This window comes from Mus musculus, chromosome 7, assembly GCF_000001635.26.
Source record: "Mus musculus strain C57BL/6J chromosome 7, GRCm38.p6 C57BL/6J".
In the NCBI taxonomy this organism is placed as follows: domain Eukaryota; kingdom Metazoa; phylum Chordata; class Mammalia; order Rodentia; family Muridae; genus Mus; species Mus musculus.
The window spans coordinates 30,248,490-30,275,960 of record NC_000073.6 but is presented as its reverse complement, the minus strand read 5'-3'; the positions used below and the strand labels follow the sequence as shown (position 1 = coordinate 30,275,960).

General features: G+C 49.6%; 1 protein-coding gene and 1 pseudogene across 17 annotated transcripts in view; one reads left to right on the top strand and one right to left on the bottom strand.

Annotated features, from left to right (window-relative positions):
- Wdr62 (WD repeat domain 62) overlaps nt 1–27,471 on the top strand; it is a 41,771-nt gene that overhangs the window by 5,948 nt on the left and 8,352 nt on the right. For 16 of the 17 annotated variants that reach the window (XR_391062.4, NR_152437.1, XR_391064.4 and 13 more), the window contains exons 2-20: nt 768–859; nt 1,951–2,013; nt 3,577–3,634; nt 4,184–4,354; nt 5,145–5,282; nt 5,630–5,812; nt 8,019–8,179; nt 10,690–10,879; nt 13,212–13,349; nt 14,495–14,673; nt 17,814–17,905; nt 20,031–20,156; nt 21,708–21,775; nt 21,857–21,978; nt 23,570–23,645; nt 24,317–24,428; nt 24,506–24,569; nt 25,161–25,283; nt 26,049–26,182. Coding sequence is in view for 14 of the 17 variants with exons in the window: in XM_006539881.4 (XP_006539944.1) it covers nt 768–859; nt 1,951–2,013; nt 3,577–3,634; nt 4,184–4,354; nt 5,145–5,282; nt 5,630–5,812; nt 8,019–8,179; nt 10,690–10,879; nt 13,212–13,349; nt 14,495–14,673; nt 17,814–17,905; nt 20,031–20,156; nt 21,708–21,775; nt 21,857–21,978; nt 23,570–23,645; nt 24,317–24,428; nt 24,506–24,569; nt 25,161–25,283; nt 26,049–26,182 (2,290 nt within the window). In the remaining 3 variants the exon portion in view is untranslated. Of the gene's footprint in view, nt 1–767; nt 860–1,950; nt 2,014–3,576; nt 3,635–4,183; nt 4,355–5,144; nt 5,283–5,629; nt 5,813–8,018; nt 8,180–10,689; nt 10,880–13,185; nt 13,350–14,494; nt 14,674–17,813; nt 17,906–20,030; nt 20,157–21,707; nt 21,776–21,856; nt 21,979–23,569; nt 23,646–24,316; nt 24,429–24,505; nt 24,570–25,160; nt 25,284–26,048; nt 26,183–27,471 lie in introns of all 17 variants that reach the window. The other variant, XM_030242457.1, reaches the window with a different exon arrangement.
- Rps12-ps5 (ribosomal protein S12, pseudogene 5) lies at nt 12,297–12,780 on the bottom strand (annotated as a pseudogene).

Below are 27,471 nucleotides of genomic sequence, written 5' to 3'. Positions count from 1 at the left end.
GCTGGGCATGGCAGTACAGACCTGTAATGTGAGCACTCAGGAGGCAGAGGCAGGTTAAGCTTTGTGAGTTCGAGGCCAGCCTGGTCTACAGAGTTCCAGGACAGGCAGGACTGCACAAATAGACCTTGTCTCAAAGAAAAATTTTTTTCTTTTCTTTTTTCTGTGCTGGGACTCAAACCCAAGGCCTTGTACACACTAGGCAAGCATCCTGTTATTGGGCTTTAGGTTCAACCTGTTAAAACTTTTTTTTTTAGTGTGACTTGTTTCCCTACTCAAGACTGAATCTGATGAGAGAACACTGCTTTTGCTCAGTGTTGTGTCTGCTCTGTGTGGCCTGAAGTGCTGGCCTTGGAACTTCAGTGCTTTGGTTTGCACTGCAACCGTGCTGCTCTCCTGTGGCAGGACTGACCCTCTGGCTTACCTGTAAATAAGGATGATTTACATTTATCTGTAAATTGTGATGCTTTCTTCTCCACAGATTGTCAGGATTTAGGACTTTCATCCACAGCATCCTTTGACATGTAGTCAGAGGCCACCTTGTCACCAGGCGCTCTCCCTCCCCTGTAGTCCCAGCTTCTTCCTCTTGCAGCAGACAGGGGAATACTATCAAAGGTCAAATGCTAGTTGCTGGTAGCCAGCATAGCATGACTTCAGAAGCCCAGGGCATGTGTGGAATGCAGCAAGAACTAAGACTCATGGCTGAGGCAGCCGTACCATGTTGGGAGCTGCTGGAGCAAATATTTTTCTGACAGCCCTTTTCTTTGCAGGTGACACTTGAGAAGGTGCTTGGCATCACAGCCCAGAACAGCAGCGGGCTAACCTGTGACCCTGGCACAGGCCATGTGGCCTACTTAGCAGGGTAAGCACATGTGTGGGCTTCAGCAGCTGGTCACTGGTTAGGGATTTGGAGTTGAAGTCACTGGTGTATCTCTCTGGGCCTGGGTTTTCCCATCTGTAGAAGGCTGCTTCCTGTGAGGGCTATGGAGGGGACTCCACAGGCCCATCTGTGTCAGGAGTAGTACCCAGCAAGGCAGTGCTTCGAAAGCCTTTTAATCAAATGTCAGGTGGTGACAGTTATGGGAAACTCAAGTGGCTAAAACCCAAACTTAGGTCAAGCTCAACTGCATATGCTCTTCTTAGTGCCTGTGCATCTCCCTAGGAGTACACTCCATTCGGGTAGGTGAGAGAGCTGAAGGAGTCCAGTTAAGTCTGGAGATGCTTGTCTAGCCCAGCACTGCTTAGGCAGTGAAAGGAGCCTCTTCCTCTCCCCCAGCAAAACAGGGTCGGGTAGACTCATAGTAACATGGTATCAGTTAATGAGGCCTTGGGAAACAGATTGAGCACAGGCTGAGCTCTTAAATCCAGCTGGCACACATTCATCTCCACTCCGTTTCTGACCTGTGACCTGCCGGGTGGCCTGTGCAAAGAGCTTCCCCTCTCTGGCCTGCGGTCCTCTGAATCAGATATAAATAAATGATATATAAAGCACCCTGGCCTCACCCGACAGCCGAGGATTTAAGGCAGTTATAGCCATAAGGTCTGTAGGCCTAGGGCCTGCAGAATAGTCCCCACAAAGGAATTGCTTGGTTTTTGTTTAACAATGTATCAATATTTTTACAAGTGCCCATGCTTTCTCAGCATTAGTATCTAGAGGAAGGGGCGAGCAGAAAGAGAATCTTCTGCCCAGACGAAGCTTTATAAAAGCTGGAGATGCAACTCAGCCGTAGGGTGCTTGCCTAGCATAATGGACCTTGGGTTCCATCCTCAGTACCACACCAAAACCAAAAGCTTCCTGGCATGGGAGCCAACCTAGGCTTCATGATGAGACGAAACCCAGCAACAAAACCGGGGGAGCCTTATTAACACGGGGTTTTTCTTTGGGAAGAGAGTCGTCCCTGGGTCCAGTACTTCTCCCAAGCCCCCAGTTTAGACTTGTATTCTTTTCCCTAGGTGCGTGGTGGTGGTCTTGAACCCCAAGGAGAACAAGCAGCAGCATATATTTAACACAACCAGGTAGGCTGGGACTGGGCTTGGGGCAGGGTTGGGGGACCAGGGTGCTGGTCCAAATCCCCGTCCCCTCAGAGCATGGAGGTGTTCATGGGTGGTGACTCACTCCCTAAGCCATGTTCACGGGACCTGCTTTGTGCTAAGTACTGTTCCAGGTGTTGATGACCTAGCAGTGAGCAGAGACAAGGATCTGCCCTCTAGAGCTCTAGACTGCATGAGAGACAGACCACAACCCACTAGCTGATTACTAGCTGATTGTTGAGAGGAAAATGCCTGCAGGGATGTTAGAAAAGAAAACAGGGAAAGCTATATCAGAAGGCCTCCCTGAGCTTGAGACCAAGCGGAAGTAATGATACCCATGTATAGGAACACTAGCAAGGGCCGAGGTGCAGCAGAGATGAAGAGTCAAGGAACAGCAGAGTTGTCATGGGCCCAAGTGCTGGGTGCAGGGGGGCAGGAAAGGGGAAGGGAAGCTCCAACAGAAGCTGCACCACCCCTTGCATCTTAGGGAGGGAGCTGATGTCATAGGGACGATAAAGAGATGTCACTAGATGGCATACACAGGCCAGGGAGGATGGCAGACATCTGTGGGCTTGTCAGGCTCACATAGAAGCCAGGTGGGTGCCACACGAGCCTGTAATTGCAGCACTTAGGGTGCTGAGGCAGAAGGATTGCGAAGTAAGGCCTGAGCTATACAATGAGATCTTGTCTAAGAAAACAAAAACAAAGTGCAAAAACAGGATTGAAACGAAGGAGGAGCTAAAGCCATACAGTCTGGGCATGGGCTTGCTTCCAGAAGCCATGCCAGCTCCTCAACCCATGTTCAGGCTAGTTAAGCGTATCAGAGACTGGCTGGAGAGAGAGCTCTGTGTGTAAAGTCCTTGCTATGCAAGCATGAGGACCTAACTCCAGTCCCCAGGACCTACATAAATAGTTAGGCATGGCGACATGCTTATAGTTCCCAGTGTGAGAAAGGTAGAGACGGGAATCCCTGGGGGGCTCATTGGCCAGCCAGTCTACCCTAACTGGTGAGCCCCGGGTCCTAGTGAGGGACCCTGTCTCAAGAAAATCAGCCAGGTAGCTTCTGAGGAGTCACACTGAAGATTGACCTTTGACCACCACATGCATTCACGCACACACAGAGTAATAGAAACATTTCAGTTGTTGGGGTTTCTAGAACACTCAATGAGCTATATCTGTGCCCTGTCTACCAGGGTCCACCCATGAGCATAGCTCTTCTTTAGTTAGGCCAAGCCTGTACCATTTCCTGCATCTGAGTTTCAGGACTGTGTTACAGGTGGATAAGGTCCTGGAAAGCTCACTCCACACTGGGGGAAGGAAGCAAAAACCTCGATTCTGGGTCTGCAGTGTTTGGGTTTGGTATTGAGGGAGGAGGAGACCTCTGCTTTCTTGTTCCATTCCCTGAGTGCCATGCTGGGCACACAGGCTACAGTGGCTGTGTAGGAACTGCTGGCTCTTGTTTCCCCAGCCTTGGGGACCAGGAGTGGCTAGAATGGCAAGAGCACAGTTCTTGGTGGAACCAGTGACGACCCCTTTGCTTGTCCCCAGGAAGTCCCTGAGTGCTCTGGCCTTCTCCCCAGATGGGAAGTACATAGTGACAGGAGAGGTGAGTCTTGACTGAGCAGGTGGGAAAGGTCTGGGGGCCATTCCTTCTGCTTCCAGCAGGCTTGGCAATCTCTGAATTGGCTCCTGATTTTAGATAATCCCTGTGGCAAATAGGGGAGGTGGCTTTGGGAACAAGTCACAGCAGTGCCAACTTCTAGCCCTGTCTGTGTCTCAGTTAGGGTCTTACTGCTGTGAACAGACACCATCATCAAGGCAACTCCTGTAAGGACAACATTTCATTGGGGCTGGCTTACAGGGTCAGAGGTTCAGTCCATTATCATCAAGGTAGAAACATGGCTGCATCCAGGCAGGCATGGTGCAGGCAGAGCAGAGAGTTGTACATCTTCATCTGAAGGCTGCTAGGAGAAGACTGGCTTCCAGACAGCTAGGATGAGGGTCTTAAAGCCCACACCCACAGTGACACCCCTTCTCCCAACAAAGTCACACTTCCTAATAGTGCCACTCCCTGGGCCAAGTGTATACAAACCATCACACCCTGCCTTACATATAGTTCAGCAATAGTAATGGCCTCATCCCCTCTGCCTCCCAGAATGGACACCGGCCAGCTGTGCGCATCTGGGATGTGGAGGAGAAGACTCAAGTGGCAGAGATGCTGGGCCACAAGTATGGTGTGGCCTGTGTGGCTTTCTCACCCAATATGAAGCACATCGTGTCCATGGGCTACCAACATGACATGGTCCTCAATGTTTGGGATTGGAAGGTGAGAACCGAGTGGGCAGGTGGGCAGGCAGGGAGTCACTAGCACCCTAAACCTTGGGCATTAGGGAGCACTACCAACCTATTGCCTGCTGTTGCACCATGCTTACAGTGAGGCTTCTGTCCCTGAGGTCACCTGGTGGCAAGGCAGAGTTTGGGTCATCATGTCTGTTGGTATAGGGAACAGATCAGGAACCGAGTAGCCACACTGAAAGGTTAGGACAGAAGTGCTATTTTTGTGTTGACTAGCTGTGGCCGTGCACAAGCGCCTTGACTATTTTTTCGCCTGTAGAACGGCTTTCCTAGCATCTACCCTTGGCTATGTGAGCTCCAGCTCCCTGACACGCACTCTAAGGCTGGGCTTTGGCACAGCTATAGCAGGACTTGAAGTCCTGGTTCTGCTTCCGACCCACCATGTGACTTTGAACACAGCCTGGCAGGGTGGAGGAACACTTCCCTCATGAGCTGGCATCCACAGCTATGAGGGGCTCAGGGCAGGGCCCAGAGCAACAGCCCTTTGTGTGGTAGCCATAGATTGTGTTCTCCTTACCACCAGCTGTTACCATTCCCAACATGTGGCTGCAGAGCTTGGCCCTTGGTGGGAGTTCTGAAACTTACTCTTCCTGGGACCTTTCTCTGTCTGCTCCTCTGGAGCCTAGGAATGACCAGAGTTGCACAGTTTTCCTTAGAGTTTAGACCACTGCCAGGTCCAAGAACAATGGGAGAGAAAGCAGGGAGAGCCCAGTATGGATGGGTGGATGGTGCTGTGAACCGCTCTGTGCCTACTCTTCCAGAAAGACATTGTGGTGGCTTCCAACAAGGTGTCATGTAGAGTCATCGCTCTCTCCTTCTCTGAGGACAGCAGCTATTTTGTCACCGTTGGGAATCGGCATGTGAGGTTTTGGTTCTTAGAAGCCTCTACTGAGGCCAAGGTGAGTTTTTGCACCCATTATGGTCAGGTCTCAGAGGGTCACTAGCAGCATGCTCCTATGTCTACCTGAGACTTGGAGGCGGGGTCTCCCAGGTCACCCAGCTTCTTGGGCATAAAAGTGCTGACTAGTAATCCTGCTGGACTCTGCCTCTAGGCCAGAGCTCACTGATGGACTGCTGCCTCCTGGCCCCTCTGCCCTGAGTACGGGTTCTGCTTTTCTTCCTTCTCCTCCACATGGAAGACCCTCTTAAAAGCCCTCCTTTTCAGCTGTGTCAGTAAAGGACCTGCGATGGCCCTGCTGAGCACGAGGCAAGGACATAGTCTCTAACATGTCTTGCTGTGTTCCAGGTAACCAGCACAGTGCCCCTGGTAGGACGCTCAGGCATCCTGGGTGAGCTGCACAACAATATCTTTTGTGGCGTGGCCTGCGGCCGGGGCCGGATGGCAGGCAATACCTTCTGTGTGTCCTACTCTGGCCTCCTCTGCCAGTTCAATGAGAAAAGGGTGCTGGACAAGTGGATCAACCTGAAGGTACCCGCCTCCCTCTCTCTCTGCTGGCTGTCAGCTGGGGAACTGCTCTTCCCACCCGCCGATGATCTGGGGAGGGGTTGAGGTGTTTTCTCTGAGACAGGGTCCCCTTCATTGTGAAATTCAGTCCATCCTGAGGCTCACCATCTCTTGCCTCAGCCTCCTGAGGGATTGCAGGTGTGCACCACCATGCTTGGCTTCATGTCAGTGGCTGTCAGCACAGGTTCCATGCGTGACTCTTCTTTCCTTAGTTTTCTCATTTCCTCATCTGTCAAAGCAAATACTGAGCCAGTAAGATGGCTGAGCAAGTCAGTGTGCCAGCATCCCAGCCGGGCAGCCCAAGTTCCTCATTGGAAGGAGAGAGCTGGCTCCCACAGTGTCCTCTCACTGCACATGTGCTAACACTGTGCCCAGAGCATCCCTTCCCCCTGCATAAATACACGAATCAGGAAAAAGGTTAAATGGAAATGCCTCCTTCTCTAAAGTGGACACGGAAGTTACATGACATAATATGCAGGAGTCATTTTTTCCCCGTAATTTAAGGTATCTTGAGTCTACTATTTTTTTAAAAAAATTTTTTGTTGGTTTTGTTCTGTTTTGTTTTTCTTTTTTTTTTCTTTCCTTTTTTAGATATTTTCTTCATTTACATTTCAAATGCTATCCCAAAAGTCCCCTATACCCTCCCCGCCCCTTCCAGCCTACTATTTTTTTTTTTGTCAAAAAAGAAAAGCCTATGCAAATATGTAGAACTTTAGACTAAAGGTCAGTGTTTTAATAAATTGCAGAGTTGCTGGGTTTTTCTCCCAGTACCTGAAAGTTGAGTCCAAGCCGTGAACCCGCTCCAAGCTCCAAGCTCAGTTTCCCATTGGCAGTGCACATCCCATGGAAGCAATGGGCTTTTACTCATTTTCTAGGCTGGCCTCTGTCACTGTCCCCAGCACTTGTCTTAAGAGCTTACAGCATATGGAAGTGTTCCACATTTTATCTGCTGCCTGGGAACTTAGACATCATTTTTAGAATGATTTTATTTTTACTTGTGTATATGTGTGTTTATGCAAATGAGTGCAGGTTCCTACAGCAGCCAGAAGAAGGTGTCCGCTCCTGGAGCTGAGGTTACAGGCAGTTGTGAACTGACCACTTGGGTGCTGGGAACCAAACTCTGGTCCTGTCACCACATAAATGCAGGTGCCCACGGAGGCCAGCAGGTGATGTAGGATGCACGGGTGCTGGAGTTCCAGGTGGTCTTGAGCTGCCTGCTGTGGGCACTGGGGACCAAGCTCCTGTCCTCTTCAGAGCCGTCAGCACTTGTGTCTGAGGAGCCGTCTCTTCAGCCGTAACCTCTTTTTCTTATTTTTCCTTTCTTTTTTTTTTTTTTTCCTAGAACGTAAACAACTTAAAAGCTATTTTGTTTGTTTGCTTCTGTTGAGACAGGGTCTCTTTATAGCACTGGCTGACTCCAAACTTGTGGTCCTTTGTCTTCAGTCTTTTTAGTGCTGGGATTACAGTTGGTCACCACCACTGTTGGTGTAAGAAAACCCCTTTGTTAGTAAGGTGTGGTGTTTGTTGCACACCTTAATTCTAGCTCTTGGGAGTCTTCGGCCAGGGGATTGCCACTCTGTCTCAGGCTCCGTAGTGAGACCCTGTCTTATAAAACAAACAAAGCCAAGAATAACACACACACACACACACACACACACACACACACACACACACACACTTTTACAGAGCACCAAATGATTCATAAATTAAATCCCTATAGGAAACTGGAGTTTGTGTAGAGTCTGGCACTTACAACCCTTTTGTCTGTGTGTCTGAGTCTGACCTGCCACTGTCTGCTGAAGACATACTTTTTTTCAGATTTCTTTCTTTTTATTTTATGTGTATGCTTGTTCTGCCTGCATGTGTGCATATGCACCACTTATGCTTTGGTGCCTGTGGAGGTCAGATGAGGGAATCAGAGCCCCTGGAACTGGAGTGACGGATGGTCTTGAGCCACCATGTGGCTGGGACTTGAACTCAGGGCCTCTGCAAGAACAACAAGTGCTCTTAGCTGCTGAGCAGCTCTGCAGCCCCGACACATTTTTTTACACACAGTTAAGTTGTTCTGTGAATAAGTGTGGCAACTCTGCCCCAAACCATGCTTCTTCATACTGGGACATCTTCAGTGGTGACTGTTGCTGTATTTCAAAATCTTGTGAACTACCCTCAGGTCTCCTTGTCTTCCTGCCTGTGTGTCAGTGACGAGTTGATCTTCTGTGGATGCACAGACGGGATAGTCCGCATCTTCCAGGCCCACAGCCTACTCTACCTCACCAACCTGCCCAAACCACACTACCTGGGAGTGGACGTGGCCCACGGACTGGACTCCAGGTACTGTCCTACACTGGGGGAAGAAGGGTATGCCCAGAATCTGTTGGATAGCATCCAGCCATGCTTTCACATCCGTTCACCTTCGAGCCCATACCCGCTCTTAGCTCTGAGCATCGGTGGTGTGTGTGTGCCTAAGAGTCCTGCTCCTCAAGCAAGCTTTAGGGTAAGGGGACACTGCTGCATCAGGGAAGAAATGCTCAGGGCAGGAATGGTGACAAGCAAACGTGTTCCCCTGGGCTGTAACATTTATTAGGCAGCTACTCAGTGACAGACCAAGGCTGAAAGCAGAAATCTGAGCCAGAAAAAAATCTCTGCCAGCACCCAGGCATTGTGTTTATCATATTTAACCCCGGCACTTGGGAGGCAGAGGCAGGCAAATCTCAGTTAAAGGCCAGCCTGGTCCACAGAGTGAGAGCCAGGGCAGCCAGGGCTACACAGAGAAACCCTGTCTTGAAAAAAAAAAAAAATCTGACAACCAAACCCCTGCTCCATGAAACCTCAGTCCAAGGGAGGGAGCTCCATGGAAAGTCCACAAGTGAGATAGTGTCAGAGGGAAGCAGAGACTGAGAGATGTGCTAGGCGGGGCTGTGGCCACTGAGTAGCTGGAAGAAGAAACCTGTGGTGTTATTAATGGCCAGTATAAATGGTGCAGCATGTTGCAGAACTAGCAAAGGGTTGGGGGACTGGGTGGCTGGAATGCTGATGGGGAAGCTGGGTGAGCCTGTGTCTCTTGTGAGGTTCATGGTGCTACCTGTAGGGGGTTGCACGATAAGCCCTTGAATGTGGAATCCTATGAATGCCTTGTCCTGGGTGGAGGGGAGGGCCAAGCTGCGGCCTGTTCCCTTTGTTGCAAGTCTCTTTGTGGGAAGTAGCGTGGATATCTAATCATGATAGGCTGCCTCTTTGGAGGTTGTTAGCTCCAAGGACAGCAACTTCTCCAAGAGAAAGCTGGAGAGAGTGGCTGAGTGTGGAAAGGGAAGAGAAGGAAAGAATAAGCTACAGATCCTGGCCTGTTGCAGTAGCCAGACTGCTAGCTCCTCCTGCTGTAGTGTGCTGTGGGGCCTCATCAGTGAGCCCCTCTGAGTTCGAGTTCTCATCTGTGAAACAACTGCTTTTCCTGGGGAGAGTTGAGTGGCACGCAGCAAGTACTATATATATCCTGTGTAGGAAACCCAAGGCTTCGAGGCTGTGCCTCAGCCCTTTGCACTGCTGTTTTGGATCAGTTATTAACGAAGCCAAATAGAAGAGACGAGGCCTGAGGTATATGTTCATTTTGGACAGAAATGGACAGGATCTTGGGTTGAATGGAATGGGAATAGAAATGATAATCAGTAATTCAGCCAGGCATTGTGGCACACACCTGCAGCAGATCTTTTTGAGTTCAAGGCCATTCTTTTTGTTGTTGTTTTGTTTTTTTGGTTTTTGGTTTTTGTTTTTTTTCGAGACAGGGTTTCTCTGTGTAGCTCTGGCTGTCTTGGAACTCGCTTTGTAGACCAGGCTGGCCTCGAACTCAGAAATTCACCTGCCTCTGCCTTCCGAGTGCTGGGATTAAAGGCGTGGGCCACCACGCCCGGCACTCAAGGCCATTCTTATTCAATTCACACCCACTGTGCCATCAGAAGAAGTACCAGGCTAGCTAAGTAGTGAGGTCCTATTTCAAACAAAAGGGACTGAAGAGATGGCTCAGTGATTAAGAGCACTTGCTGATCTGCCAGAGGACCTGACTTATGTTCCCAGCACCCACGTGGGGGTTCACAAAAGTTCAACTTCCAGAGGATCTAGCACCTTCTTATGACCTTAGTAGGTACCAAGCACACACAGGATGCATTTTCTTCTTCTTCTTCCTCCTCCTCCCTCCTCCCTTCTCCTTCCTCCTACTTTATTCCTCTTCCTCTTCCTCCTCCTCCTCCTCCTCCTCCTCCTCCCTTCTCCTTCCTTCTCCTTCCTCCTACTTTCCTCCTCCTTCTCCCTCCTCCTTCCTCCTACTTTCCTCCTCCTCTTCTTAAAGGGTTTCTCTGTGTAGCCCTAGCTGTCCTTGAACTCACTCTATAGACAAGGTTAGCCTGAAATTCAGAGTTCTGCCTGCCTCTGCTTCCCAGTGCTAGGATTAAAGGCGTGCCCTACCACGCCTGGCTTCACATTTGCCGTCAGTGTCCTCGTTGGTGTGTAATTGCAGACGCAGATGCTGTTGGTCTTCTCACCATTGATGACCATCAAGGGTGTGGTCCTTGCACAACTACAGACTCCAGTGGGTGCCACCATTTCTTCATGATCTTCATGAAGCTGCATGCTTTTGTAACTTCTCAGTTATACTTTCATTTTTAGTGTAGCAGTAAATAATAAGTGCTATCATTTTCAGGAAAATGAATGTGCTCTCTGAGCCAGATAGGCACTTCCAGTTTGCAACTTATATTAGAAGCAAAACAGAAAAGAGAGGGCAAAGAAGTGGGATTGGATTAGGAAGATGGCTGACTGGCACTGGTGGTGACTGACCCGTATGGCTTTGGTAGCTTCCTCTTCCACAGAAAAGCAGAAGCAGTCTACCCAGATACAGTGGCCCTGACCTTTGACCCCGTCCACCAGTGGCTGTCCTGTGTTTACAAAGACCACAGCATCTACATCTGGGATGTCAAGGACATTGATGAAGTCAGCAAGATATGGTCAGAGCTCTTCCACAGCTCCTTTGTCTGGAATGTAGAGGTGAGACTGCTTTCCCTCTTCACTGTCCAGCTTTGTCCCCTTGGGCTCAGCTTGGGTATTCTCCGTAGAGCTTAGAGAACTCATTTAACCATTGCGTTAAGAGACACAGACTGAGATAGGTTTGACAGCACACCTGTAATCCCCACACTTGAGCTGCAGAGGCAGATGGGTTGGGAGCTCAAGGCCATCGCTTGGCTGTACGGAATACTCAAGGCCAGCCCAGGGTGCAGGAGAACTTGTCTCGAAGAAAAGGAAAACTTGGACAGGGTTGGTGGCCCATGTATGTTTTTTTAATTCCAGTATTCTGAAGGCAGGGGCTCTGCTATGGCCAGCAAGTTCCAAGGCTGTACAGAAAGCGAGACCCTGTAATAAAGAGAATAGATGAAAGGCCAAAAGCTCTGTTTAGAGACTAGGGAGATAGCTCAGTGGTAAGAGTATATGCTGCTCTTGGAAATACTGGGAATGATCGTGGCTCACAGTGGCCCTCAACCTCAGTTCTAGGAGATCATCGCCTTCTCCTGACCTTAGATGGTGTGCAAAACTGTCAAACATAAAATAAGGAGAAAGCTGGCCAGGCAGTGGTGGCGCACGCCTTTAATCCCAGCACTTGGGAGGCAGAGGCAGGTGGATTTCTTGAGTTCAGGGCCAAACCCTGTCTCAAAAAAGAGAGAGAGTGCACTCTGTGTACAGCTAATTGACTGTTGTTAGCAGCAGATATAAAGGGGTTTGCTATGGGCCGTCCTCATCTGTCAGTTCTTTTGTCATCCTGCTCACGTAGATGGGGAGTTCTTCTCTGTAGCATTTGGTCACTTGGTGTGTTTGGTGCAGTGATGGCCAGCTGATGCTTGGTTCTTTCCCTCTGCTTTCCTGTTTGCAATACAGCCAATTGATTGTCTGCCTGCTGCTGGTCCCTGGTTGTTTCAGTTTATGGTGTTGTATAACTTATGTATTTTGTCATGGTGGACATGCTTTTGCTGTCACCATCCATATTGTTGGAGTTCACATTGTCCATTCTTGCTCAACGGGAGTTTCTCTACACTGCCTTCAGTACGGTGCCAAGATGCTCTAGCATTTCCTTGTACATTTCTGGTCCCAGGCCTGGACCAGCCTTTTTTTTTTTTTTTAATAACTTTTTTTAGTGGGAATTGGCATGGATGGTTTAATTTTTGCTTTGATTTTTTGCTTCTGAGGTTGAACCCACAGCTTTATCCATACTATATAAGAACCCTACCACAGAACTGCATTTCCATCCTGCCACTCATTCAGGTCACTAAGGTGACTCCTAGTTGTCACAGACACAGGGAATTATAGAATAAAAATACCCTATTATTTATTTGGGTTTTTTTTTCCATGTTAAATACCAGAATTGAAGAATGGCAATTACTCAATTCTGAAAAGGTCACTTTTTTTTTTTTTGAGCAAAAATTTATTTATTTCTTGCACTTGAAGTATTCCTCGATGACATCCTTGGCCTGAGATTCTTTGCCATAGTCCTTAACCACTACGCAACTGCAACCAGTGGTTTCCCCTCTTGATCGATTTTACAGAGGCCTACCCATTCCCCTAGTTTCTTGTTGTCATCAGCCTTTATCAGGTTGATTTGGTGCTCAGCACAAAGTGCCTCCACCAGCTTGACATACATGGGCTCATCACAGTTGGATGCGAGCACACAGAGATGGGCTTGGCGCTTGTCTAAGGCTTTGGCAGCTTCGTGTATGCCACGTGCTAGGCCATCATGGATGAGGGCGGCCTTCAGCACCTCTTGTAGAGCAGTGTTGACGTCCATTACACCTCCAGCAGCTATGCCTTCCTCAGCCATGGCGGTGGATTTTGGGTGACGCCAAATCTTGAACGCACCCGAGCTTCCGCCTCCACTCAAGTCGGCAGCGGCAGGGGAAAAGCAAAAGGTCACTTTTTTTAAAACATTTTTTCCTATCTGGGAAACACACACACACAGAGACACACTTTTAGACAGTGTCTCATTTGTAGCCCTAGCTGGCCTTGAACTTGCAGAGATGTATCTACCTTTTCCAAGTGCTGGGCTTATAGGTATGCACCACTGCTCCTGTCTTGTGTTCGTGAGACCGGGATCTTGTTATGTAGTTCTCAAAATGTTTTTTTTTTTCTTTTTTTGTTTGAGATGAGGATTCCTGTAGCCTAGGCTAGTTTTGAACTTAGTATGTAGCTACGTCTGAAGTGACTTTCTGACCCTCCTGCATCACCTCCCAACTAGGCGGTCAGCACCACTTCAAGGTTTAGCTTGGTTTTTCGCCCAATGCAGCAGTCCATCATCACTGTCATTGCAGTGTTGCCTTGCTCTCTGGGACTGTAGGTGTACCCTGAATTTGAAGACCAGAGAGCTTGCCTGCCGTCCGGGACTTTTCTGACTTGTTCCTCAGACAATACCATCCGCTTCTGGAATTTGGATAGCGCCTCTGACACTCGATGGCAAAAGAACATCTTCAGCGATGTGAGTAGCTTCTGCACTCTGGTTCCCGGGAGTGTCCCGGTGGAGCAGGGACGTTAGGCCTCCCCAGGGCCAGAGACCAGGAATAGTGCACTCCTGTCTCTCTCTGTTCCTCCCTCCCCTCACCATGCTCTGTGGCGTGATGTCTCTTCTTTCTCTCCCACCTGGCTTCTGCTGTTCAAGTCTGTGTCTGCATCCTCTCCTGGCAGCCCAACTGGAGATGATCTTGCATCCAAGTCTTGAGTAGCAACCCAAGGGGAGCACAGTGGGCAGAACCAGGCAGGGACTTACCTCATCTAAGTGGCTGTCACACTGGGAACCTCAGCTGGTGTGCCAGGTGGATCATAGGAAGAGGCTGGTGGAGGCCGGAGAGAAACAGTTTCCTGAAGTTTTGTTCAGTACTGCTAGGTTAGCAAGGGACCTTTTCCGGGGAGCTGAGAACTGAATCACTCATTTTATGATTTGCTAAAAGACCCACCTCCAGGTCTAGTGTGGAACAGATAGGGGTTCAATAATTTCAAGTCATACGCAAACACAACTGCAGGAGCACCATAAAGGAAAGGACAGGATGCTTAGACACCGTTACGCCATCCCAAGAGTCCGTCCCGTCAGCAGAGGCAGCTTCTCCCGGAAGAAAATGCTTTAGCCCCAGAAAAGAACATCTTAAAACTCTTGTGAAAGTGTGGTTTTCTAGGCATAAAAGGGGCGTGTGGGCTATAGAGGTGGGGCAGCAGGTAAGAACACTTGTAGAGGACCTGGGTTCCGTTCCCAGCATCCTATGGCAGCTCACAGCTAGTTAACTCCAGTTGCAGAGTATGCAAAGACTGATTCTGTCCTAGACACAGCACATGCATGCAGGCAGGCAGAACACTCACACATTTGTTTCAAAAGGTCTGGAGGCAGCTTATTGAGCTCCAACAAGCTCCTAGAGACTGGGGTCCTCCATCTCCTCATTCTGTCACGTAAGATAGCTGTCATCCTTGTGGCCAGATGGAAAAAGGCCACCCAAGCAATCTCTCAGTGCCTAGCATCGCCTCTAACCGCAAGGAAGCTCCTCTTTGACCCGGAAGGTCTGTGCTGTGGGAGGCGCTGAGCACAGAGCCGCTGTAAGCTCCTTGCAATACTGACCATAGCCTCTCTTCCCACAGTCTCTGCTGAAGGTGGTCTATGTAGAGAATGACATCCAGCACCTGCAGGACCTGTCTCACTTCCCAGACCGGGGCAGTGAGAACGGCACTCCCATGGATATGAAAGCTGGGGTTCGAGTCATGCAGGTCAGTCCTGACGGCCAGCACTTGGCTTCAGGCGACCGCAGTGGAAATCTGAGGCAAGTGGCCCTTATAGTGGCTGGTGTTCACCTCCTGGACCTAGCATGGGGGGCTCTCAGGGTACTGGGGAAGAGTCCTGGTCTCAGGACCATGGATATAATCCAGTTACCAGCAGCACCCAGGACTTCAACTGGGAGGGGCTTCCTGAAGGTCCGAAGTCATAGTAGCTACCAGGACCTCAGCAGCTTCGTGGAATAGCTTCCTCACTGGTCAGGGATTTATGGAACACTTTCCCGGGCATTGGGCACAGAAAAAAAGAGGTCAGTGGGAGGAGCCAGCTATAAGGGCATGGGTACTGAGGATTCAGTGCAGTAGAGCAGGGAAGGCCCAGGTGGTCTACCCACCTCAAAAGGTTGTTCACTACTTTTGTTTGGTTGTTTTGTTTTGGTTTGGTTTTGGTTTTTTTTTTTTTTTTTTTTTTTCGGTTTTTCGAGACAGGGTTTCTCGGTATAGCCCTGGCTGTCCTGGAACTCACTTTGTAGACCAGGCTGGCCTCTATTTATGGCTTTTCGAGACAAGGTTTCTCTGTGTAGCCCTGGCTGTCCTGGAACTCAGGACGCCCGGCTGGTTGTTTTGTTTTTGTTTTGTGTGTCTCGGGTGTGTGGGTGTGTCTACCTAGAAGATGCTAAAGGGATTCCAGATCATCTGGAGCTTAAGTTGCTTGTGCTTGTGAGTCACCTAACAAACTCAGGTCCTCTGGAAGAGCAGCCAGTGCTCCTAACTGCTAAGTCATCTCTCCAGCCCCTGGTGTGGTTTTTTTTAAAAACAGACTTCTATAGCCAAGATGGCCTTGAACTCCCAATTCCCCTGTTTCTACCTCCTGAGTTCTGGGATTACAAGTGTGCACTCCCGTGTCGAGATTTGTTGTCATTTATGTATGTATCCGTGTGTATGTGGGTATGCATACTTGTATGTGCCTGTATGGAGGCTAGAGGTTGCCGGGTGTGGTGGCCACGCCTTTGATCCCAGCACTCGGGAGGCAGAGGCAGGCGGATTTCTGAGTTCACGGCCAGCCTGGTCTACCAAGTGAGTTCCAGGACAGCCAGGGCTACACAGAGAAACCCTGTCTCAAAAAAAGACAAAAAAAAAAAAAATGCCCCTGGTTGGAGGCTAGAGGTCAAGGTTGGATCTCTGCTTTTGTCGCTATTACACTTATTATCTTCTGAGACAGCTGTCTCACTGATCCGAGCTCACCCGTTTGGCTAGACTGGCTGGCCAGCAAGTCCCAGGAATCCCCTTTATGTCTGCTCCCAAGCGCTGCAGTTCTAGGCACACTCTGCTGTAGTTAGCTTTTTACGTGGGTGTTGGGGATCTAAACCTAGACCCTCAGACTTACACAGCAAGCACTTTACCTACTGAGCAATCTCCCCACTCTGTCTCGGGCATCGAGACTGGGTTTCAGACTATGGCCTAGAACTTACCGTGTAGCCTAGTTTGGTCTTCAATTTGGGTGTGCCTCAGCCTTTAGGGTGCTAGCGTTGTAGGACAGGCATGAGCAGCCATCATGCCTAGCTGATGGGTGCTAGTGGAACGTGAGCTCTGGTCACGAGAGCAGGTTTTAAGGTGGTACGTGGCCGCTGTGCCAGCCTAGAAGGAACAAGCAAGCGGGGAAGAGACTGCAAAGCATGTGCCCCCATAGAGGGGCAGCTAGCTACCATGGAGTGACTAGTGAATTGCTTCTAATGTATTTATTTACTGCACGTGCATGTGCATATTATACTGTAAGTGTGAAAGTCAGGAGACAGCCTTTAAGGGTCAGCTCTTCCGAGTGTGGTTCCTGGAGATTTAAATGGTTAGTCTTGACAGCAATCACCCTTACCACCATCTCTTTAGCACTAGTCTGTTTTTTTTGGTTTTGTTTGTTGCATTTTTCCTGTGAAGTTCTGTGATTTTTAAATCTTGGCAATGTGATATCAGTCACTGCGTTGAGTGAGGTGAGTGTGTCACTAAACTCATGGTGACAGCTGCCCCTTGACTGGCAAACAGTAAAAGGTGCTAACATGGGTGAACACTATTGCCCCCTGCCTGGTGATAGCCAAGCACTGTGATACCATTATTTAGTCCTCTGAGCCTGCTGGGCCTAAGCCCTGGCTTACCTCTCTTTTATACAACTCACAGCAGACGGTGGAGGAGCTGTGGTGGCAGGAATGAGCAAAGTCTGTATTTGAGACTGTTTAAGAATGAGGGATGAGCCAAATGTGGTGGTGACACCTTCTATCCTGGTATCAGAGCAAGTTCCGGGACACACAGGGCTACATAGGGAGACCCTGTCTTTAAGGAGAGAGGGAGACAGAATGGAGAGTGAACAAAGCATAATGGAGAATTTCCTTAAGCACTGGAGTGGAGCCTCGGTTACAAGTGCTTATGGCACACACACACACACACACACACACACACACACATTTAAAAAATAGGCACAGGACAGAGACAGGTAGATCTCTGCGAGCCTGAGGCCACCTTGGCCTACATAGCAAGTACAAGGCCAGCGAGGGCTAAATAGTGAGGACCCTCTCTCCCTCTAAAAGGATAAATAATCTAATTTTATTTCCATGGGAGGCCTCCCCTCTTCTGAGGAGAAGGGAGGTGGGTGAGAGGGAGAGACTGGAGAGAGGAGGAAGGGGAAGCTTGGATCAGGATAGAAAGAAGGAAAACGGCTGGGCCATGATAGTGCACGCCTTTAATCCCTGCACTCAGGAGGCAGAGGCAGGCGGATTTCTGTGAGTTCCAGGACAGCCAGGGCTATACAAGAAATCCTGTCTCAAAAAAAAAAAAAAAAAAAAAAAAAAAGAAAGAAAGAAAAGAAAAGAAAAGAAAAGAAAAGAAAAGAAAAGAAAAAAAAAGAAAAAAAAGAAAAGAAAGGTAGATCTGTGAATATGGCCTCTGATGCTTTGCCTGTGATATTTAGCTCTGTAAAGATGGCTTTGCTCCAGAGGACTGTCCACAGCCCCTGTGGTTATATTTTGACCTGCGAACTATAAGAGGTCTCCTTGCCTCTGCATTGTTCCCTTCACCATAGCCGTGTTCTGGATGGGAAGATGTGGTTAGGCATCTCAGACTACTTGACATGATAAGACTGCAGTACTGCCTAGAGCCAGGCCAGGGCTTGTGGGCAGGGTACAGTTGGCAATGTGTCTTCCAGGATCCACGAGCTGCACTTCATGGATGAGCTGATCAAGGTGGAGGCCCACGATGCTGAGGTGCTGTGCCTGGAGTACTCCAAGCCTGAGACAGGTGAGCCCACAGCATGCTGAGGTCAGGCGGGCAGAGCCACAGGAAGCAGCAGCTAGTGGGAATCTTCAATAAGAGCTCTGTTGCTAGACTCTGGACCACATTGGCTTGGGTTCCACAAAGTAAGACAGCCAGGGCTCATGCTGGTCTCAGAACCTCATCAGGGCCCGAGGTGGCGTGTGAGTGAGGATGTGAGTAAGCTCGTTATCTGCTGGAGGGACGGACTGCGTGCTCCGCGTGCCTTTTAAAGTGTTAAATTGCTACAGAAAGATTGCCAGGAGATTATAGCAAATACACACAGCCCTTTCATCTAGATCCAGGTTTCTCTTGTAAATGGAGTCTAACCCTTTGACTGTGCGTGACTTCCTCTGCTTTTCTCTCCTGTTGCTCTGTGGGTATGCGAGTGCTACATGCAGATCAAAATAAGAGCATACACATTTTATTTTTTTGCAGGGTGATGTAAAAGTTCAGGCATAATGTCCCCTGCCCCTCCCTCCCCTCAGAAGAAGACATCTGCATTTGTATGACTGTGTTAGCGGTGTGGCTCAGTGCCGGAACCTTACCTGTCATTGTAGATACCCTGGGTCTCATCTTGGTCACGTGTATCCATACATGCATGCACGTGTGTTTATATCCATTTATATGCACACACATATGGAACACTGTGCTACACTTATCAAATATGTGTATTCCACTTTGATACCATGATATTTATACAATGGTTCTTACTCAAATTTTGTCTGTTCCTAAGTACTGTCTCTAATAGAAGCATTGTTTCTCATCTAGGTTCACATGTTGTAGCTGTCTTGGCTTTATTATCGTCTTTATTCTGGAGTACTTCCCAGTCTTAACTTAGTATTTGGACTTGGGCTTTCTGCAGTGTACAGGCCAGTCATGTAGAGTTTCCCTCCATGTGGGGTTTGTCTGTTTTCTTCATCTTTTGGTTCAGACAATACACTTGGAATATCCTGTGTTGAGTGGCTTTTGTGCTGCTGTAATGAAATACCATGACCAAAGATCATGTACAGAAGAGAGAATTTATTTTACCTCATGCTTCAAGAGAGAGAGAGAGAGAGCGAGAGAGAGAGAGAGCGAGAGAAGCACTCTACCCTTTATGTCAGGGAAGGCCTGGCCTGTGACAAGAACAGGACATCAGCTGATGATCTGTCTGCACACAGGAAGCAGAGAGAGCAGGAAGTAGGGTGAGGCTGCAAGTCCTACAGCTGATCCCTGGTGACTGATACCCTTCCAGCAACACGGCGAGCTCCTGGAGGCTCCATTACCTCTCCGTATGGGAGGACCAACTGGGAACCACGTGTTCAACCACGTGACCTATGGGGCCATTTCTCATTCGGACCACCACATTATCCAGTTTAGATGGAGTTAGATCCTACTATAGCATGACGATTCTCAGTACCAACCTTCATTCTTTCATCCTCCACACGCTGCCCACCAGATTCTCTTTCAGTGTCTCTTTCCTGAGCTAGCCCAGCCTCGGGCGGTGTTATTAAAACTCTACTAGGGGGCTGGTGAGGTGGCTCAGCGGGTAAGAGCACTGACAGCTCTTCCAAAGGTCCTGAGTTCAAATCCCAGCAACCACATGGTGGCTCACAACCACCCATAATGAGATCTTATACCCTCTTCTGGTGTGTCTAAATGAATATTTAAAAAACAAAACAAAACAAAAAACCTCTACTAGGTGACCAGAGCAGGCAGAGTCTGAGAGCCAATAAAGAGGAAGAAGGCCCAATGAAAGGATTGGCTGAAAGTGGTCAGCAAGGCCTGCCTGGGGTCTGGGTAGCCAAAACTCAGAGCTGGACCATGGTTTAAAGTGAGGCTAAGAGAATGCATGGCAGCCCACAGTAGGACTCACAGGAGGAGTGCTGTGGTATGCTTAGGTACCTACTGCAGATAAGTGTAGTACACACACACAAGATTTGCCTTTCCTAAACTGGGGCTCTGGGAAAAGACTGTCTGGAGTCCAGGACTTGGCCTGTCTTGGTTTGGAGCAGCTTAGGTGAAGCTCTCAAGCCAAAGACCCCCTTCTCCAAGCATTGGACATCTCAGTCACCTGCTTATCTGGGAAGTAGAAACATTGTTAGCCCAGGCTTGTCCTCTCCACTTACAGGAGTGACTTTGCTGGCTTCAGCCAGTCGGGACAGACTCATCCATGTGTTAAACGTGGAGAAGAACTACAACCTGGAGCAGACCCTGGACGACCACTCCTCCTCCATCACAGCCATTAAGTTTGCTGGTAAGCTCTTCCCTCCCTCCTGCAGGCCCCCAGCAGATGGGGCTCTTTGTTTGCAAGGAAGCACAGTCGTGCCCTGTGGCCTGAGAGAAAGGAGTATCAACCAGGGGAATCTAAAGACTGATTTATGATTTACTGAAAATATCAGTAATGCTACTTTAAAAGTGATTGGGAGGCCTCAGCAGTACTGTCTCGAACCTTTAATCCCAGGACTCAAGAGGCAGAGGCAGGCGGATCTCAGAGTTTGGGGCCCACCTGGTCTACAGAGTGAGTTCTAGGACTGCCAGGGTGACACAGAAAAACCCGGTCCTGGTCTCAAAAAGAAAAAAAGGACTTGTTTTGGTTCACAGTTTAGGAGAAGATAGAGTTTTGGGTAGGAAGACATGACTGCAGAGTAGGAGACAGTATCCACAGTCAGGAACAGAGAGGTGCATGCTGAGGCTACTCCATACAGGGCTGCCCCCATTCAGGGAGGGTCATCCCGCCTTGGTTAAACCTCTGCAGGTTTCCTCACAGTCACCTGCTGTGTTACAGAGGTGGTTGATCTGGTACTGCAGCTGTACCAGCACAGAGGCAGAAGAGATGGCTCAGTGGGTAGAATCCTTATAAGTAAGCATGGTGATTTGAGTTCCAATCCCTATCACCCACATAAAAAGCTACCTGTAATCCCAGTGTTGAAAGTGTAGAGACATGAGGATTCTTGTGAACTCCAGCTTCAATGAAAGATGAAGACCTAGATAAAAAAAAAAAAAAAAAAAAAAAAAACTAAGGTGGAAGAGGCAGACACGATGGCTCAGCTGGTAAAAGGTACTCGCTGCCAAGTCTGATGACCCTGGAACCCACATAGTGGAAGAGAGAACCAGTTCCTGCAGGATGTCCTCTGACCTCCACATGCACACTATACACTGTGTGTACAATAAGTTAATGTTAAGAAAAGGTAGACGGAGACAGGAAGATACCTGCTTGAGTCTTTTAACCTGTGGGATCGTGGGCCTATAATCTCACTACTTGGAAGTGGAGATAGGTAGATCCTGTGCAGCCCACACTAGCCTCAGACTTAGTGTGGAGCTAACTAAGGATGACCTTGAGTTGATCTCACCTCTGTTTCTTAAGTGCTGGGATCACAGGCATGGATCACACACACGGTTTTCACTTGTTCTGATTTATCTTACAGTACTGTGGCCTTGAATATACTAAACAAGGGTTGTACCAGTGAGCTACATCCCTGGCCCTTAGTTGTTCTTGTTTTTTTGTGACAGAATTTCCTATAGCCAAGCTGGCCTAGAATTTGAGTTCCTCCTGCCTCGGCTGCCCAAGTGCTGGATTACAGAGTGCTGGGGTTGCCAGTGTGCACCACCCCCCGTGTCCTGTGTGCCCATGCTCTGCCCAGACCTGCCTCACACAGTGTCTTAGAAGGCCTCCCACCAGTAGGAACCTTTCTGATCCTAATAGAGTTGGTCGCTTGCCCTGAAGTAGGATTTCCTAGCTTCCCATTTGCCTCCTTCCTATGTAGCATAGGGTAGCCCTGTCCAGCCCCTTCTCCTCCTCTTCCAGGCACCAGAGATGTCCAGATGATCAGTTGTGGAGCTGACAAGAGCATCTACTTTCGCAGTGCCCAGCAGGTAAAGTGGGGTGGCCTCCTTGGGGACTAAGATCAGGATCTTGTCAGGGGTGCCCTCTGAAGGTCTTGCCTGCCCTGCCAGGCCTCGGATGGACTGCACTTTGTCCGTACCCACCACGTAGCAGAGAAGACCACCTTGTATGACATGGATATCGACATCACACAGAAGTATGTGGCAGTGGCCTGCCAGGACCGCAACGTAAGGTGAGGAGTTCCCTGTGCCCTTTGTTGGCCTGGCCCCGGCTTGCTTCCAGCTTGGCCTAGTAAGATCTTGCTTGCTGACTGTCTTCTCCCTGAGGAGACACTGCCTGCTTTTTCTCACTGTGCATCTGTTTCTGGAGAAGCTGGTAAGGCTGATGGACCCCGCCTTTGTTTCTTAGATGTGCGCTTCAAGCAGGCAGGTATTATACCTACTGTGATAGCAGTTCTTAAGCTGGGATGAGGTCACTCTTCAGAAGAGCTTTATGAGGAGAGCCAGAGGCTCTTGGCTGTAGGCAGCCATGTGGATAATATGACAGAGGTCCCAAAGGCAGTGGCAGCCTTTCCGTTTCCAGAATATTAGGAGAGGCACAGCCTCATGCTAGTGTGATGAGATTTTTTTTTTGTTTTGTTTTGTTTTGTTTGTTTTCGAGACAGGGTTTCTCTGTGTAGTCCTGGCTGTCCTGGAACTCACTCTGTAGACCAGGCTGGCCTCGAACTCAGAAATCCACCTGCCTCTGCCTCCCGAGTGCTGGGATCAAAGGCGTGTGCCACCACGTCCGGCTGTAATGAGATTCTTAAAGGGAGAGAGAGCTGGAGCACTAGGAGAGTTAGTGCAGTCTATGACGAGCACAAGAGAGTCAGTGGTAGACCCTTCCATGCCCAGAGTGTTAGGTCTAACATAGGCAGCATTGAGGGGCCCCAAAAGGAGAGACGGGCCTTTCAGTTCTGTAAGACAACGTAGGTTTCTGAGGGGCTCAGGGTAGGAGGATTCATGTGCCCTAGAAGTTACACGGCACTGATAAAAGTAGTTATAATTGAAGGCTGTCTCCCAGCTGTCTGAGGGAGAGAGAACTCAGCTCTGTAAGAGTCGCAAGGTCACAGCAGCTCTGCTCTGTAGCTGAGAAAGACTGCAAGAGGACAGAGCCTCTCTTCAAGGGGAGGAGAGTGTCAGAGGATCCTGATCCTCATAGCAGTGTGTGCCTGTAATCCCAGCACTGGGGAAAAACTGGGGGTTCAAGGCCAGCCTTAGGTACATAGCAGCAAATTGGAGGCCACCATGACCTACACAAAACTAGGTGCCTCCAGCAGGCTTAGCCAGCAGCAGCCCTGCAGACTGTGGCTCTCCTGGGTCTGTGCGGACAGAGAAGTCACAAACTCCTCATAGCTTACTTAACTGTCTCACTGGGCACGAGAATGCTGCTGTCACAGTGGGGCCACAGTAGCCCAGCCCTCCATCATGAAGCTCAAAGTCCAGGAAAGTGCACAGTGGTCAGGCCTGAAATGAAGGGAGCCTTGGGAGTCCTGAGTGGCCTGTAGGAGGGTCAGGAGTTGTCAGGGTTAGTTAGCCTGGGGAGTGTGTTCTCTGCTTCCTTCCTGGCTCCTCCTGCCTGGGGCGAAGCCCTAAACTTGCTGTGTGAAAGGGAGTCGATGCCAAGTCAACAGTGCTCCAGGACATAACCTCTCTGCCGGAGGCGGGGCTCCCTCCCAGATGTCATGGAGACTGGAAGAAGCAGAGGCTTCTAGAGCAGAGGGCAGCAGGGCCAGGAGGAAAGGAGGTGTCTTCTGCTCCAACATGGCAACCCCACTTCCCCAGGGTCTACAACACCGTGAGTGGGAAACAGAAGAAGTGCTACAAGGGTTCCCAGGGCGACGAAGGGTCCCTGCTGAAGGTGAGGGTGAACCTCAGACATAGCCCCCAACACAGCCCCCACTCTCTGTTGTCCGAAGGTCTCTGTCCTTGGTGCTTATTAAACACTTGCACTGAACAGTGCGTACTCAGACCTGGCTAGCCAAGGGTGCTTGAGTGGAGCAGAGGGAGGAGTCCTCTTGCTGAATGCACTGTAGTTTGGGTGACCGTGGGGTGTGGCTGGAAGAAGCAGAGAGACTTTCAGTCCTTTCCTGGCTTGTTCTCCCACAGGGCACAGAACAAGCAGGCACTTCTCAGAGACTCTGGCCCTAGGGAATTGTTCTTAGGTTAGGGTCCCTGAAGAGTTACCAGCTGTACCTCAGACTGACTGTGACCTTGGGCAAGTGTCAGTCCTGTTTGATCGCTGTCAAATGCAAATAAAAGCAGCTTCTATGCTAGGGTTGTTCTGCAGAGGGTTAAGTTCCCAGGCACTCAGTCCTTAGCCTGGGCCTGGCCACCACCATTTCTGCCCTGGTGGCTACTAATTCTTCACCAGCAAAGTGAGAGCAGAAACTGCTCTCCTGAGTTGATTCCCTGGACCAAGTGTCCAAAACAAGAGAGGTGGTCCCTCGGGGTGGTACTGAGATGTTTGGCCCAGGCATCCAAATTGGGATAAAGCACGCAGCTCAGGGTGACATGTGACTCTCCCCTCAGGTCCACGTGGACCCCTCAGGCACCTTCCTGGCCACAAGCTGCTCTGACAAAAGCATCTCCTTGATTGACTTTTACTCGGGCGAGTGTGTTGCCAAGATGTTTGGCCATTCGGGTAGGTGCCTGCCTGTGCCTTCTTTCCTGCACCCACAACCTGGCCCAGATTAAGAATGGCCTCTCCTTTGCTTGCAGAAATTGTCACTGGCATGAAGTTCACCTACGACTGCCGCCACTTGATCACAGTATCTGGAGACAGGTAGGACAAGTGTGGAGGCTGCCCTGGGTGGGCCTTACTCTAGGAGTAGGTGGGCATGCATCGTGGGGAGAGGGGCTCAGTCCTAGCATGCTGTGCTTTTAGCCTGCGTGGAGAGTGCTTCAAAGCTCCTAGCTTACTCTCACTTCGGTCAGTATACACCTTGAGTCATTTCCAGCCCTAAGTTCCACCCCAGATCTGTCGTTTCCTTGTGATGTTGAACAGGCCCTTTCCCTCTCTGAGCCTCAGTTTGCTCTGTAAGAGAGGTGGCCCCATTTGTCTGAAAGCACGATGCTGTACCCTGTCTATGGGATTGGTTGGTCCTGGGGAAGGAGGGTTCTTGTTTCTCCCTTTGATTTACCAAGGTTCTGCCCAAAGCTCTTTTCCTTGAATCTTGAGGCCCCAAAACAGCCCCTAGTGAGCTGGAATGGCTGGACCTGAGCCAGGATCCAGAGCCCTTAAACTAAGCTGACAGGGCATCTGTGGAGTGGGGTCTTTCTTAGCCATGGTGATGTGGGGGACTCCAGACTCAACTGTAGCTTTGGCTGTGGCTCCCAAGTGGACTACTGCTGCTTTGTGCCCTGGTCTTTGCAGCTGTGTGTTCATCTGGCACCTGGGCCCGGAGATCACCACCTGCATGAAGCAGCACTTGCTGGAGATCAACCACCAGGAGCAGCAGCAGCAGCCCAAGGACCAGAAGTGGAGTGGCCCTCCCAGGTCCTGCCAGCCCCAAGACCAGTCAAGTGGCCAAGGCCAAGCAAGCCCCGGCTAAGCCCTCTTTAGCCTTAGCCTGTTGGGAATGTCAGGCTTCGAAAACAAAGTTCCAAAAACACACTTAGGAAAGGCTTTACAGTGCAGAAATCTCATGCTTAGAAGGTCCTTCCTTCCATCAGTGGAGAGGGGTGCTCAAAACGAGAACCAGCAGAGACTCCAGTGTCACTGAGTGTCTGTCCTCTTACCCTTCTGCACAGAGCTGCCCGTTCACTTGCATGAGTTCCCTAAGCCTTTCTCAGACTGTTTGGGAGTAAACTCCCATAATGATTTTTAATACAGTCTTGTCAGCTAGCCCAGGCTGTCCTTAAACTCAGGCAGTCCTCCTGCCTCAGCCCCTAGGTGTTAAGATCATAGGCATGAGCCACAATACCTGGCTCAGATAATGATTTGAGATTGAAGGTGTTGGTGAATGCTCATTTTAGCAGGAATGTTTAGAGATTTCTTTTCTGCTCTGGGTCTGTTCCTGTCTGGCTCCCACCCTGGAAGCTTTGCCAGGGCCTCCATGTAGACTCCCAGGTGCCTGTGAGGAGTGACTGGGTAAGGCACCACGGGAATGGGCCCTCGTTGGCGCTGTAGCTTTGAGACTAATCCCCTGCCTTGTGGCTACCAGCAGTCATAGCTGAACCTTTGCACAGACTCAGTTCTAGACAAATCCCTCTCTCCTACCATTTACCTACGTTTCTCTCCTTTCTGATTTCCTTCCCAAAGCCAGGAGACATATGCATCCACACCAAGTGAGATTCGTTCCCTGAGCCCTGGAGAGCAGACAGAGGATGAGATGGAGGAGGAATGTGAGCCAGAAGAGTTGCTGAAAACACCATCCAAAGACAGCTTGGACCCAGGTTAGGGAAGGGGACCAGTAGCCTTGGGTCAAAACTATTAGTGTAATACTGAGCTAACGATTTGGGCTGATGTAACTGGAAAAGTGAGTACTGGCCAAGGTTTGCTGGGTAGTCATGTGATACTAAAGGGAAGATCCTTTCCCATTGAGTGCTGTGCACCTGCCTGTTATCCCAGCATTTAGCTACATAGCAAGTTGAGGCTAGCCTGTGCGTTTAATCCCAAATGATCCCTGAATTCAAGACCAGCCTGGTCTACATAGGAAGTCTATACATAGCAAGTTCCAGGACAGCCTGTTCTACATGGAGAAAACCTGTCTCAAAAAGAAATTTTGCCGGGTGTGGTGGCACACGCCTTTAATCCCAGCACTTGGGAGGCAGAGGCAGGCGGATTTCTGAGTTTGAGGATAGCCAGGGCTATACAGAGAAACCCTGCCTCAAAAAAAAAACCAAAAGGAAAAAGAAAAAAAAGAGAGAGAAATTTTGCTGAGTGTGGTTGCCTCTTAGGATGAAGGAAGAGGATTGCAAGTCCCAGGCCAGCCTGAGCTACATAGTAAGACTTTATCTCAAAACCACAAAGATGAGAGAGATGTTTTTTCTCCATCCTCTGCCCCTGCTTTCTTCACTCTGCCTTTGTGTATAGGCAGACTGTCCATTTTTGAGGGGAGGAGAGGCCTCTATCAGCTGTCAGCATATGGAGCTCAGCAGAGAAGTGAGCACCCTTCCTAATTCTCAGGCAGAGTTCTGGAGTTGTGATGTGTGCTCTGGAAGTTACCTGTGGCCCGCGTCTCAGTCAGTTGCTGTGATGGGCCAGATCCTACAGGCTAAGGCTTAAGTACCTGAGCGAGGCCAGGCAGTGGTTGAGGACCAAGCAAACTTCCCACAGGGTTTCCCAGGGAAAGAAGGGAGCTCTTGTTCTGCCCAAGGCGAATACCAGCTCTATTTGATAAAAAGCGAGCTGTGCCCCTGCTCCCCTGCAAGATGTCTGCTCAAGGTCCAGGCATTAGAGCTGGCTGAAGAGGCAAGGCTGTCTTTCCTAAGAATCGCCCTTTAAAGATACTCCCAGCAGACCTGTAATCATGGATGCGCAGGAGGTTGAGGCAGGAGAACAGAAATCTCAAGACCTATCTGGTTTACAGAGTCTGAGCCTGGGAACCTGTCTAAAAAAAAGCCGAGGAAGTAGCTCGGTGGGCAAGCGTTTGCCTGGTGTGTGTGCGAGCCTGGGTGCAGGACTACACGATGCATAAAGAGAGTTCCAGGACAGCCAGGGCTACACAGAGAAACCCTGTCTC